We start from the raw sequence: 14028 nt of genomic DNA on the forward strand, positions 1-14028 counted from the left end.
CCCACTGAACAGGGACCCACAAACCCCAAGGGGAGCCCAGGGGTATGGAGAGCCCCAAGCATCCCAACTGAGCACCCCCAGCTGCTTGCAGCAGGACAGGGGAGCACCCAGGCTGCTCCTCTTTGCTTTTTTGCTGCTTCCCATCCCACATTTGGGAGGCAGTGAGATGTTGGAGCTGTCACTGTCACCCTGTTCAGTGAGGAGGAAGGAGGCTGAGAGCTGCCCTGCAGCTCTGAGCCCTCCTGGGGCATTTCTCACCTTCCACAAGAACGCTTTGTTTGAGGTCTGGTTGAGCTCAGACACAAGAGAGCACACGGCCTCACCTGCAGCCTCCCAGCAGGAAAGCAACGTGATTTCCCCAGCCCAGAGAGGAGCAGCCCTGTGCCAAAGACAAGGAAGAGGTGGGAGAACCCTGCCCAGGGATCAATTCTGCCCCCCAAAGCCTCTGGTTAAGGCAAGAAAGCTTCACCCACCGTTACCACAGCTCAATGCAGATCATTCATGGCTTAATAAACAATAACTCATCCATGTTCCTTGCAAAACAACCCTCAACTCCACACTCTGGGATCCCCATTCACATCCCTGGGCACTTTATACACTCAATGGAACAGAACCAGGTAACAGTACCTAAAGTTTATTAAACACAGAACAGCTGTGCAGAGCTCAGTCTGTGTCCCAACCCAGTCCAGGCTGCCACCAAAGAACAGGGAGAACACCAGACATAAAACAGCTCTCCAAAGAGAGAAACCTGCCCCGAAACCTGCCAGAGGGAGCTGCGTTGCACGGTCCAAATGATTCAGGGCTGCGGTCCCTTCTGGTTTCTTGTGCCTTCTTTTAAAGAAACAACAGAAGAGAACACGAAAGCAAACAAACTCAGGCTGCCCTGGCTTCAAATTAAAAAGAGACGATGATTTTCCATGCGTGTTTTAAAAGAGAAAAGGGCAGGGCCTGGGAGGAACAGGAGCAGAGAGAGAGAAAGCAGCCGAGGCCTACAGGGGAAACTGCTGCAACTACTGGCTGCACCTCAAAAAGAAAGTGGGGGGAAGATGGACCCATACACCCTGCTCACCCTCACCCACACCCTCACACCCACCCACAGCCTCCAGTTATGCATCAGAGATGGAGAAGTTGTCTTCCTCCTGTGGTTTGCAGATCCAGCTGCCATAGCCCATCTCTTCCAGTGCGCTGAAGAAACACTGCTTGGTTTGCTGGTACTGCACGGCTGCTTTCTTTGCTTCTGAGTACACCAAGAGCTTCTGCAGCTCTTTGCAGTCAGTCTTAGCACATAACTGCCGGAAAAGGGCAAAGGTTTTCCTCTTGGACACACGAGACACCTCCAGCTTCGGTCTGAGAAGGAAGAAAAAGGCAATGGTGAAAGGTATGACACAGAGAAGCTGATAGGAGCAGAGGACTCGGAGCATGAGATCCCCTGGGGCTCTGCTGCGGGGCCTGGGCACAACCACCCCATATCCAATGGTACCAACCAGGCCATGGGGGCCCCAAAAACCCCATATCCAATGGCATCAACCTGGCCATGGGGGTCCCAAACCCCATGCTTCAAGAGCTCTGTATTGAATCAGCTTGTAATACCCCTCCCCACAGCAGATACTGCAATGCTCACTTTTAAGAGTACGACTGACCCCACAGAAAAGCAGCATCAGGAAAAGCTCTTCTTACCCATCTACTTTCCCTTTTGTGCCATCCAACACTTCCACTTTGCTTTCATCAGCAAGACACCAGTTCACTGAAGACTCCTTCGTCTTGCCCGTCTGCCTGGCGGAGTCGTACACGCTGACTCGTCCAACCTGCAGCCACAGAGGGAAGGGGGGGGGGGGGCGGTTTCCAACACTGATCCCACCACGAGGTGGGGGTAAAGGGGTCACCCAGGCACACAGCAGCCACCAGCCCTGCACTGAGCAATGGCCTTTGCTTTCCACCCCTGATGCTCAGTGCTCTGCACATTGGAAACCTCATCTACCCCCACGCTGAAGGTCCTCCACGCTGATGCTCCCTTTGGGAAGTGACGGTGCTGGGTCTGATCTCACCTGGGAGAAGCAAAACCTGAGGAGTTTCCAACCCTTGCACTGAGCTCAGCCAAACACCTGAGATTAAGAAGCCACTGTCCGCTGCCAAGATGAAGGCTAGGAGGGTAACTTTGGTCTGTGTGTCCCCAAGAACCCATGGACACAGAGGGATGGCATGCACTGCTTTACTGGCCACCCCCTACAGGGGCCTCAGTGAGAACCAAGGGCTGAGGTAGAAGAGAGGATGGAGACACCAAGAGAAGCACAGACCTCTGGGTGGTTGATACGATACGGAGCCTGGAGTCTCTTGTGCAGCACATCCCCATCTCTCACCAGGCGGCAGCAGATTGCTCGTGTCAGGTGGCCCTGGCTGTACAGGTAACCTATGAAGACACACGTGAAGGCATCAGAGAACAGAAGTGTGCTGCTAACAGACGAGCCCTGAGTATGACAGCACTGAAAGCTGGCAGCCATGGGGATCAGCAGCAGTGAGCTCGCTGCCGCACACCCCAAGGTGAAGGCTTACAGCTCATATGTGTCCTTAATGATGCAAGTTTGGCCTCAGCCTCACTCACATACACCTTCTAAAACCAGGAATCCTAAAGGAAAACTCACACCACCCACTGCGTACAATGCACCAACTCCAAAACAGAACAGACTGATGTTTCGGTCTCTTACTCCTGCAGTCTCCACGGTGGAAGGGGGTTATTTGGTACCGCAGCTCACTCCATGAAGGGGCAGTGCAACACAGCTGTCCCAACCCAGAAAGGGATGATGGGTCTCATACCAAGAGTAACAGAGCTGAGATACACCGGCTCGATGAAGTGTGACAGCAGCGCTCCTTGCAAGCCCAGGATGTTCCAACGTAGGATTTTGTCACTGCAGGACATGGTGCGTAACCTCTCCCCGTGCTGGATCCCATCCCACGTCGGCACGATGTCGCTTGACTCCACAGGAATGGTGCCTTCCCCTGTTGTGAGCAAGGAAAGCTCTCCTGTCAGGACTCACTCAACCCCTTTGTTACTTGCATGCTTCAGATCCCAGTGGGTGAAGGAAGGAAGCCTGGATGGCTCACAGAATGGAGGGCTGGAGCTTCCCAATACGCAGGGAGCAAACTGCACTCACCGTTCTCCACCTTGGTCCGCAGCTTGCCTTGTTTGGAGTTCTCAAAGAGGGGCTGATGCTCTGCCTGCCCCACCACGCTCGCCTGGTCACTGCAGGACTTATCAAAGAGAGCTCCATCTCCACAGGGTGCTGTGCTAGAAGTGAAATAAATACTCCTCAGGTTACAGCCAGGTCACCACCCACATCCCACCGCCTGCATCACCCCCCAAACCAACCTGATGTAGAGGTGGAAGGTGATGTTGCTCTTTATTTTGAGTCTCCTCCCTCCTGCTGGCTCAAAAATGCTCTCTATTGCAGAAGGTTTGGAGGGGTCGTACTTCATCAGCTCACTATAGAGAAACCTGAAAACAGGAACAACGCATCAAAAGGTGCTTTGCTCCCCAAGACAAAACACACATGGATCTGCACAGCACCCTGGACGAGCAGGATCTCGAGTTCAGCCTCCATCAAACCAATGACAGAAGCCAATGAATGGCGTGTGACAGCACAGAGAGACACAAAACAGAGCAGGTTTCCTGCCAGGCAGATGACATGCAATAAAGAAACAAGCGTTGTGTTGGGTAAGCAGATAGAAACAGTGGCGGAGGAGAGAAAGGAGCCCGGCTGGCTCAGCTCTGCTGTTTTTATGCATCTGATCTGAGCGTGAAGAAGACTTCAAGGTTGTTAACTTAGCACCTTTACTCAGCACTGAGTTTGCACGCAGAGTAAAGAGCCCCAGAGGCAGCTGAACATGAGCAGTATTATTAGCACAAGCCCACGATCTGTTTACATTGACTGGGCCTTTCGCGGCTGCTGCTGGCTGGGAGGAAAACCCTGAGGTCTCCAACACACCATCAAGGACTAAAGAAAAACTGCAGCTTCACTGAGATCCCTCAACAAGAGCGTGTGCAGGAGAGGTGAAGCTCATTGCTGTCATTTCCAACAGGCTCCTCTGTGCCGGAGCAGCCCAGCAGCTACAGCTGTCAAGATTCATAGCTCAGGCAGACAGTAAACAAGAGTGCAACCCTCTGACTTCACAGCCTGCTGAGGACCGACCCCCAGCACCTTCCAGAGCTCAGGAAGGCACAGAGGGCAGACAACAGCTTTACAGAAGCAGCTTGTTTTGCTGCTGCTCATAAGCGGGAGGGCAGGCAATTACTGAGGCTCACCCAATTGCATCTGGCTTCAGAGAAGAGCTGAATGCTTTTACAGATAAGAGAACAATTGGGCAGTTTGGTTTGGGAAAAGCTGATGAAAAAAGGGATTTGTCCCTTATCAGCACACCGCCTTCTGCACCCACAAGTGCCACCAAAGGATCTGGGCTGCAAAATCCCACTGCCTGACAGCGCCGTGCTCAGACCGGAGCTGTGCTTTGCACCATGCTTTATTTTAAGTGCAACAGAAGCAGCCCTTGGGCTCATGGCAAGTCTCCGGTTTGGTACTAAATTTGGGCAACGTTCAGGCGTGGACCTTCCTTATCACAAATAACATCCCTCTGTTTTAACAACATATGGGTAAACTGGTGTTAAAGCATTGCAGGAACTGCACCCCTTGGCAGGCAATTCAGCCTCTCCCTGGGCTTCCCCTTTCTCACCTCACAAAGCCTCTGCGTGAAATGATTTCTGCATGGCAATCATTCACCGTCTCCCCCTTCAAGCTCAGCTCTTCTCCTTTCACACACCGATTACCTGGGGGGGAAACATAAGAAAGAAATGGAAGGCTTGTGTCACTCAAAAGCTGCAACAGGAGCTTTGCAGAAGGGTTTAAATTGCACTGAGTTTTACTTCTCTGGGCTCCTGAGCAGCACTTCTCTCACTGTTTATCACCTTGACCCAGGCAAGGAGGAAAACATGGGACAGAGAGAGCACACACTGCTCCAGTGGCAGCAGAGACTCTGATGGCCAACCCTCAAAGCCCCAAGTGCTTTTCAGCTGTGACAAAGCGGAGAACCTGTGCTATGTGATGCGGGAAGGAGCCCACGCTCTGATGCACAGAGCAGCACACAGCAATGCAAGCAAAGATTAAGAGCAATATCGCTGAAGGCACCATCACTTTGTTCTTTCTCTCCAGCTAAATCACTTGTGACACCGTGTGAGCTCTGCGAGCGTTGCTTGCCCTTCCAAAGCCTCCAGCAGCAGCTGTTCACTGCTTGGAGCTGATGGGGAACCCAATGGGAGGCTCAGAGCTCAGCTCATGCTGGAAGCAGCCCATACCTGTCCCGATGCTGACCACCACTCCTAAGTCCTGGCTTCCCTTCCGCATGATGATGGCAGCCAGGATCTTCCTCCCGAGCAGGCTGTGCTGGATGCAAGCAGTCAGGGTGTTGAAGCGTTGGTGGCTCAGCATGGCCATCTGGTCGTGGAGGGTGCTGCCCCTCACGGGGAGCTGCAGGGCAGGGAGGAAAAGAACTCAGGCAAACAGCGAACCCAAAACACAGCTAAGCAAGCAGAAGGCAGGAACACACGGAACACAGACTGCAGGCAGAGCTGTTTGGGGCTGAACGCATGGAGGGCATCACATCAAAGGGGTGGGTGAAGATCTCTGGGGTATTTCTAGGATCCAATGCTTGGAGTTCTGCTCTGAGCACACCATTAGCTGCAGCAAGCTGTCTGCCTGGCAGAGAGCTAAATGAGCTGAGGGTGCCAGGGGGGAACCCCGCTGCAAAGCAACAAAACTCAATCTTGCCTGTATTCCCAGAGACTCAGCCAGGGAAATCTGTGTCTAGCTTTGCAGGAATCCCCCCTTTGGTTGCCTGTTGGGAGAGTGTACCTGCAACTGCCTCCTCTATCACCGCCCTCCACCACATCCTCCCTGATGGATTTGCTATTTAAAGCCACAGCCGTGCAATGGGGAATGAAGCTTTTGAGAGATCACCAAACTCCAAGTGAGATTTCAGGGTTTGGGACTGCCATCCTGACTCAACCAGAGCTCCATCTTGTATCTGATGCACGACAACTTTTTGAGCTGATTTTGCACTTTTGGAATGGATTTATCAGAATAAAAATGAGAGCATTCCTGTAATGGAACCCCAGGAACATCTTTCAGCAGCTCATGGAATCATATGAGCTTCGTATCAGAGGATAACGAAGGCCTAAAGCAGACACCAGCAGGAGTGAAGAGCGTGGCTGCACCATGGGGAAATACCCAACCCGTTTTAGCAGAGCATCAGCTCATCTACACCTTCAGAGAACAACAATCAGAGGCATTTTCCTGCTGGACTGAGAAGCATAGGAGAGAAAGGGCTATAAAAGCAGACCCAGCCTTAGAGCTGGATGTTACCTCTGCGATGCTCATCCCTCCCATGCGTTCTGCTTTCTCTGTTTCCCCAATCAGGACCCGGAGCGCTGCGTCAGCTGCCTCCTGCTTGCCCTGTTTCTTACTGTGTGCAGTTACAGCTGGGAACCAGCGGCCTCCAACTTTTGCCTGATAGACAAACCTGTAAAGACAGCAGAGTGAGAACCAAAGAAACCCTTCGATTTCAGCCTGGTTGTAGATCTCTCAGCACAGAGAAGAGCAGAGTGGAGGCGGTGTGCCCTCAGCTGGACATGAGGTTCAGCAGAGGCAGCAGCACAGCCTGTTGTCATCTCAAACTACTCCTCTACTCCAGGATAACAGCAACAAGGCAAGATTTCCCCCCTTGGAGAGACACGGCCACTTACTTTGGGTCATGGGGAGGTCCTGTTTGGTCAATGAGTTTGAACTCTGCAGCAAAGCCATTGGAGCGGGCGTATTCCAGCAAGCCGCTGACCGGATTGACATTGAGGTATTTGATGAGCTCCCCAACACCCTTTACTTTCATTGCTTTGGGTTCATCAGGAACAACGACCTGAAGAGCACAGCTGGGTTCACCCTGGGGCTTCACAATGGGCTGGTGGAGAGTCAGACAGGACAAGGCTGTTAAACACCAATGGTACTGCAGGCTTCTGCAAAGCTCTACCACAGCCACAATGTGGCCTCGTGGGGTGGAATGCATGAAATAAAGGGGGAACACGATGCAAGAAAACATGTTGGGTGTCACAAAGGAGCTCTCCGTACCTGTTCAGGTGGGACACGTGGCACAGACTCTCCAGAAAGAATCTTCATAGCAACCTCTGCTGCCATTTGCTTTGCTCCCTTCTTGCTGTTTCCTACCACAGCAGGGAAAATTTGGTCACCCATTTTCACACAGTAGCTGAACCTGACAGGACATCATAGCATACGAAGAACGTTAAGCACACGCATCTCAGCCCTGTTGATTATCCCTTTCTCCCAGTTCATATTTAAATCCTTCTGCATTATCTCCGCTTTGAATCTACCAGCACGGCCTCAAGCTGGAAATCCCAGAGCAGTGCTACCAGGTAGGGCACAGGACTAGAAGCTGTTCTTGGTGCAGCAGAGCATCCCTGCTCTGAGAAAGGCACTCTTTTAGCTTCCTTCTGGAGACAGACGTTGTGGAGGAGCCATGCCCAGACTCCTTGGTTAAGTCAAGATGAGCACAGGGAGCACACTGAACAGCAAGGTGTTAAGGGAAGGGAGGGTTTCCATCCTCCCCATAGCTGACAGCTCTATATACCTGGGATCGTGAGGTGGGCCGTCCTGAGACAGCAGCAGGAATTCAACCGTGTTCCCAGACTTCTGCCCATACTCCATTAGCACGCTGATGGGGTGCTTTCCAGGGAGCAGGTTCAGCTGAGCTGGTGCAGATGACAGCTCCGGCTCTGAATGCAAAGCCTGCAAAGAGAAGATCGAGGAGATGGATTTCAATACAAACCCTGTTTGACCGAGCTCAAAAAGAAGACGAAAAGACTCACCTGCTCCAGCTCAGAGCTGTCGGACACAAAAGGAATTTCACTGCTAAGATCGTCAGGGCTTCCATTCTCTGCTTCTTGCATCAGGATCTTCATGGCGTTAGCTGCTGCCTCCTGCTTGGCCAGCTTTTTGCTTCCTGCTTCTGCTGGTGGGAATGGGCGCCCATTAATCACTGCCTGGAACTTAAACCTTCCACAGGAAGAAAACAAAGAGACCCAAATCAGGAAGGTAAATCAACCCGGTGTTCTCAGCACAAGTGTTTGCTCTTGGAAGTCAATGAGGAGGAGCAGGCAGCTGCAGGCTGAGAGCAAACCTTTGCTGCTACGTGCAGGAAGGAGAGCTGTGTGTCTGGGTCTCACTTCACAGCACCTCCAGAGCTGCTTAGGAGAGACGCAGCAGCTCTGGATTTCGTTCTGCAAGAAAGGGATGAGCTGCCTTGTTTTGCAAGCCAAAAAGACAGCTGGAAAGATGCAACGAGCCCTTGCAAAGAGCAGCTCGGTCACATCTCCTGCACGGGGAAGCAGGAAGTCTGAGAGCAACCCATCCTGTTCCACCTGCACCTCATCTGGGCTCATCCGTCCCTCTGGCACTCTCCTTGAATCCCAGCAGTGCTGTGAGACACCCATTGCATTCAGAGCAGCTCAGGAGGTGCTGCTTCACATACACCTCTCATGGGTTTTATTTCCAGCTAGGCAGCTACTCTCCTGTTCTACAGCCCCGTGCACAGGAAAATTGCTTCCAGAGAAAAGGGGTCACACACTGGATCTAGAGATGGGCTGAATCCCTTCCATCTCCCCTTACAAAAAAGACCCGGGACTTTGCCTTTAGAAATGAGGCCAATTTTCCTGTCTAGCGAGTCTATTGACGTGTTCCAGCGTGGCACATGCCCACTTTTCACCATCTCGCTCAGGGAACAGCCACAGTTCAGCAGTCAGAGGTGGGACCCCAGAGACCGACTCCACACAGCGTAGCATCACGTTGGACTCTGACCTACCACACCATGGAGACACTGCTGGTGGGTTCACCCCATTTAACCCAAACTTCGCTGCTCTCGGTTGCTTTGTTTGAGGCTTCCTTTACGCCACATCCGCAGCTTGTATCTGGGTAAGTCAGAGGTACCCCAGAAATGCCAGTTTTACCTCCAAATATCACCAAAATCGAAAGCCAATGGACCAAATCAGGCAGAGCATGTGAGCAGGCAGAGATGAATTCTACCCCTGTGTGGGTTTAGCAGACCCAGACTGCTGGTGTTTAAGCAGGAATCAGCCAGGCTCATTAGCCCAAATAGCAGCAAACGTTAACGAGGAGCCCTTTGGGACAACACTGGGGTGGAAACTGGTCAAATTCAGCTGAAACAAAAAGAGCTCAGGGATGTTAGGAAGCGTCCTTACCGTGGCTCATGAGAGGGCCCACTCTGCTCCAGCATGTTGAACTCACATTGCTGGTAGGTAAACTGGGAGTACTCGGTGAGGCCGCTCACCGGGTTCTTCTCTTGGCAAGCCAGCAGCTTCTCCACGGGCGTGCATGGGAAGACAGTGTTAAACTGAGCAGCGTAGCTGGGGGAAGACTGAGAGTGCATGATGGAGTCTGACCCATCCGGCTGCTTGGCGATAGTGTTCAGATAATCTGGGATATCATCCGAAGCCCACCTGCCGTTTTCAGAGCTATCATAGCTACTGAAGCCAGAAAATAAAGGCTTGGATTCCTCAGGCACGGCTGCTTCTTGAACAGCAGCGCTGTTCTGCATGCTTGGCTCCAATGGCTGCTGCCCACCTCCCGCACTTTGCCCTGCTGTTGTTGCTGCTGGTGAAGCTGCAGCCCCCTCCCGCAGAGCTGGAGGCACAGGAGGAGGCTGCACACCTGGCTCAGGTGCAGGATCTGCTGCTGCTGCTTTCAGCCTCATCTCCATCCTCTCGCGCTTCCTGCTCGTTAGGGACCATCGTGGAGGGGTTGAGTTCAGCTTGCGGACATCACCCAGCTTCTCCAAAGCACTTAGAAAGGAATTCACATCCTTCGCCCTGGAAAATCCGATATTTCTGGCAAGGTTGATGGCCGTCGTGTCCGCCACGCCGAACAAGAAGTTGCAGATCTTGTCCTTGGTCTCAGCCATGGTGGGGTTGGGGTCTCTCACACCAGCTGCACTCCACTCCCCCCTGCTCTCAACAGCTGGCTCTGCTTTCCCCACCCCGTGCTCAGGAGGGTTTCCTTCTCTCTCTGTGTTCGGGTTGGCAATCCTCCACAGCGGCGGCGTCCCTTCGGTCCTGTGCAATTTGCCTGCCCTGAGGAGCTGATACAAAACACGATTGACTTCTTTCCTCGGAGTTTTAAGCTTACGGACAAGATCGTGAACCGTACGAGTCTCTCCCTCCCGGAGCTGCCCCAAAATACTCAGAATTTCTTGTTCCAAACTCTTCCCAGCCAGAGACAGTCTCTGTAAATCCAGCCTGATGGCGAATGAATCTCTTTGCAAGTCCTCCTGAGAGCAATAACGAGGAGGGGGACAACGTGGGGGTGTTTCTACCTGCTGCTTGCTGGAGAACCTATGCCATCCTGCTTTGCCACGGCCGCCCTGCCCTCTCCCTGCAGGAGCAGCAGCCTGCCATCCTCCAGCACACACCTTGCTGTACGACTGAGGCCTCTGAATTAAGCAAACATCACCGTCCTGCTCTGCCGGGCACCAAGAGGAATCCCAGGTTGTTATCTGCGAGGGATGGGGGTGGTTAAAGAAAGCTGGGTGAGAGTTGGAGCAGTTCTGCTTTGCTTGGGTGAGACGTGAGCCTTTGCCTCGTGCAGTGCCTCTGCTCATAGCGCACTGCTTGAGCACACGTTTGCATCCAGGCTGCCTGCACACCAGGGGCAGCGATTCCCTCCAGTTCCCAGTGGATACCTGCTAGGAAGACACACAAGAAAAACAACCCAACAGGGGTTAAAAACCCAATGACACCATGATATGCAGAGGTGCAGCCTAAACACCCTCCACGCTGCTGAGATATAAGAGCCTTGCCAAACCTTTCCACTGACATTAAATTATTCATGTGAGCACAGCTGGCAAATTACACCTGCCCAGGTCAGACCCCAACAGTCAGGAACCCTGAGTGAGGTTAACAAGAAACCAGCTTTCATATATAGAGACTGGCTGCTCTTGTTTGGGCTGAACATCAAGGAGGCTGCAAAGACCGCCTGGGTTTTGGTTCAATCCCCTTTTGGCACCGCTGGGTGATTCCAAATCATGAGCAAGTTTCACTTCTGTGCCCGCAGGGAGGCAAGAAGCTCATGTCTGCTTTTTGCAGCCTGAGAGGCAGAGCAGCTCAACATGGCACAGCTGCGAGAGCCTCACGTAGCTTAAGTCAGAAACCCCAAGCATCCCCTTGTTTGTGGGCTGTATGAGACCTACGGAGGTAAAGCATCACACTGCAGGAGTAAGGCGATAACCTACAGTGAAATCATTCCGAACGACACAGAGTGATGGAATTGCAGGGGTTGGAAGGGACCTTAAGAGATCATTGAGATCAACCCCTCTGCTAAAGCAGGTTCCCTACGATAGGTCCCACATTTAGGCATAACTAGGCTGTTCTTGAGACAAGGGGACAAACATTTCCATAGCATTTCAGAAGGGCACAAAGCAATATCTCTCCAAAACTAAGACAGCAAGTACTTCGCTGCTACCAACATCAAGCTGGTTAAAAGCTGTAAAGAGTGCTTAAATGCTTAAATTCGGGAAAGAAATTCTTCCTAATATCCAGCCTGAACTTGCCCTGGCGCAACTTGAGGCCATTTCCCCTCGTCCTGTCACTTGTCACTAGTGAGAAGAGACCTGCCCCACTCTCACTGTAAGAACCTTTCAGAGGGCAATAAGGTTTCCCCTCAGCCTCCTTTATCCCCCCAGGTCCATTTCCTCCTCACAGTCCTCCAGCCACTCCATCCCAAGCCTATAGCGCTGCCTGGGGCTGTTGTGGCCCAAGTGCAGGACCTGGCATTTGCTCTTGTTGACCCTCATCCCATTGGCTTCAGCCCGGCTCTCCAGCCTGTCCAGATCCCTCTGTAGGGCCTCGCTACCCCCAGGCAGATCCACACTCCCAGCCAGTTTAGTGTCATCTGCGAACTTACTGAGGGTGCACTCGATGCCCTCATCCAGGTCATCAATAAAGATATGGATGAGGACAGGCCCCAGCACCGACCCCTGGGAGTCGTGGTCATGGTCGACTCGTGGTCACAGTGCCTGAAGCTACACCAACAGTTTATCTTGTAGATAACTGAGAATTACAGAAGAGTGAATGATCTGATAGGTGACCACCTTGTAACGCCACCAAGGCCTTTTGGGGATGGCAGTTTCACTCACACCTTCAGGGCTCTGAAGCTTTTAAAGCGCTGCTTAAAGAGAAGCAGCCACTCCTAGGGCACATCCCAGCCCTCTTACACACAGTGATGGATATCCCCATAGTGATGGGGACCCCCCCCATCACCCAGCATTAGAAAACCCTTTGCAAACAAAGCTCTTGGACCTCCCTAAGCCTGAAAGTTTGAAGGGCGACGCGTCAATAGAGAACAGAAGGATGCAAAGGGCTGCACGTGGATGGTTCCTAAAGGAGCAGAGCACGCTCGGCTCTTTAACCACACCGAGCACGGCCGTGCTGTGCTCCCATAACGGCGGCTCCTTACGGCCCTAAAGGGAGCACCGAGAGATCGCGTTACCTGCGCTCCGACCGGCTTTCTCCGAGTCCGGCCGGCTAAAGCGAAGCGCCGGAGCCGGTACCGGGCCCCGTTTCTCCCGTAAGATGGCTGCGGATCCTTTCGCTTTCGGTTCCGTCCCAGCAACGGTTCTCTCCGCCCCGCCCTGGGGCGGGCAGCGCTGGGACGTGTCGCCATGCCCGGAGCCGTGGGGGAGGATGGGGGGAGGAGGGCGGCCGTGCTTGAGGCGGCGGTTCGGAGCAGCGGACCCGGTGAAGGGTCACGATCCGGTCCCGGTATCACCGTGAGCATCTCCGGCACACGACGGGGACTCACACCGAGGGACACAGCCCCGCACCCGCACCCCCCCCCCCCGCCGTTCCCTATCTCCCCCAATAGGGCTCCGGGCTCCTCCCGGTGCTCCGCTCCCAGGCCTCGCCCTCCCTCCCCTCCCCCCTCCGGGCCCTCTTACCCCCTCCGCAGCCACCGGCGCCGCTGCGGGCGCGCGATAATGACGTCATCGAAGCGCGCCGCGCGGCGTCGCGGCCGCCATCTTCCTTCAGGGAACGGAGCGGCAACGCATGGCTGAGCTGAGCCCCGCCGGGCGGGCGCATGCGCATTGAGCTCTACCCACGTGCCCGGTGGGCGTCGGATCTAGTCTGTATGTGTGGGGGGGTCTTCATTCACCATCTGCCTTCCTGGCCCCTCTGACTTCTACAGCTCCTCCGGCCCTCATTGTTCTTTGTTCCCCCGACCCCCCGTTCCCCTGTGTGCCCTCAAAGCCCCCCTAAGTCCCCCCCACACCCTATGGGGGCTCACTCAGCCTGCAGTAATCCCAGCCCCACTTTGATGCCAATGGGAAGCAGCCCCATAGGTCCCTCCATCAGCTCCATCCCTTTAGGGCCACGTCCCCATGTCTTCAGGTCCCCATGCAGCCCCTACAAAGCACCCTGCCCCCCCCCGGAGCTCCCCCAGCACCCACCCACCTGCCTGCCCTCCACCCCTAGCAGCCCCTCCATCTCTCACAGTGCCCCACTGCACCCCATAGGACTGCACTGTCCCCTGTGTCCCCCCCCCCCCCCCATCCCCAATTTATCCCATTTTAATTCAACTTATGCAGCATGGAGCTGCCCCCTCCCCCAGCAGCCAAGCTGCATCCCCCACTCCCTTCATCATCTTCCATTGTCCCCCCACCCCCCCTCCCAGCGTGGATCCCGCTCCCCTCTTCTTCACCCCCCCTCCCTTCCCATTACACCCATCAGAGCTCTCCAGGCACAGAGCAGCCTGTTCCCGTCTGCTGCTCACTGGGTGCCATCTGCCAGCGAGACAGAGCCAGGAGCCCCACGTCTCTATGTGAGCACCCACGGGAGCCCCCAGCCCCTCTGCTCCCCAAGGGGTGGGTGCTGGGGGAGCTCCGGGGGTGGGCAGGGGCTGAGGGTGCTTT

At 54.0% G+C, this 14028-nt stretch overlaps 1 protein-coding gene across 2 annotated transcripts; it reads right to left on the reverse strand.

Moving 5' to 3' along the window:
• Nucleotides 1-619: 619 nt before the first annotated feature.
• ADAR (adenosine deaminase RNA specific) lies at nt 620-13172 on the reverse strand. 2 transcript variants are annotated; one of them, XM_072358795.1, is made up of 15 exons: nt 13057-13172; nt 9308-10803; nt 7919-8105; nt 7681-7838; nt 7164-7305; nt 6788-6996; nt 6408-6564; nt 5342-5513; nt 4723-4816; nt 3365-3490; nt 3150-3283; nt 2812-2994; nt 2295-2407; nt 1678-1805; nt 620-1347 (listed from the first exon to the last, which is right to left on the reverse strand). In XM_072358795.1, the coding sequence occupies exons 2-15, from the start codon at nt 10720-10722 to the stop codon at nt 1107-1109; spliced, it is 3459 nt and encodes a 1152-aa protein (XP_072214896.1). In that variant the 5' UTR covers nt 10723-10803; nt 13057-13172; the 3' UTR covers nt 620-1106. The 2 variants fall into 2 exon arrangements, with proteins under 2 accessions (XP_072214896.1, XP_072214895.1); XM_072358794.1 differs by lacking the exon at nt 13057-13172 and adding an exon at nt 12609-13020.
• Nucleotides 13173-14028: the final 856 nt, after the last annotated feature.

This window comes from Excalfactoria chinensis, chromosome 32, assembly GCF_039878825.1.
Source record: "Excalfactoria chinensis isolate bCotChi1 chromosome 32, bCotChi1.hap2, whole genome shotgun sequence".
Taxonomy (NCBI): Eukaryota; Metazoa; Chordata; class Aves; order Galliformes; family Phasianidae; genus Excalfactoria; species Excalfactoria chinensis.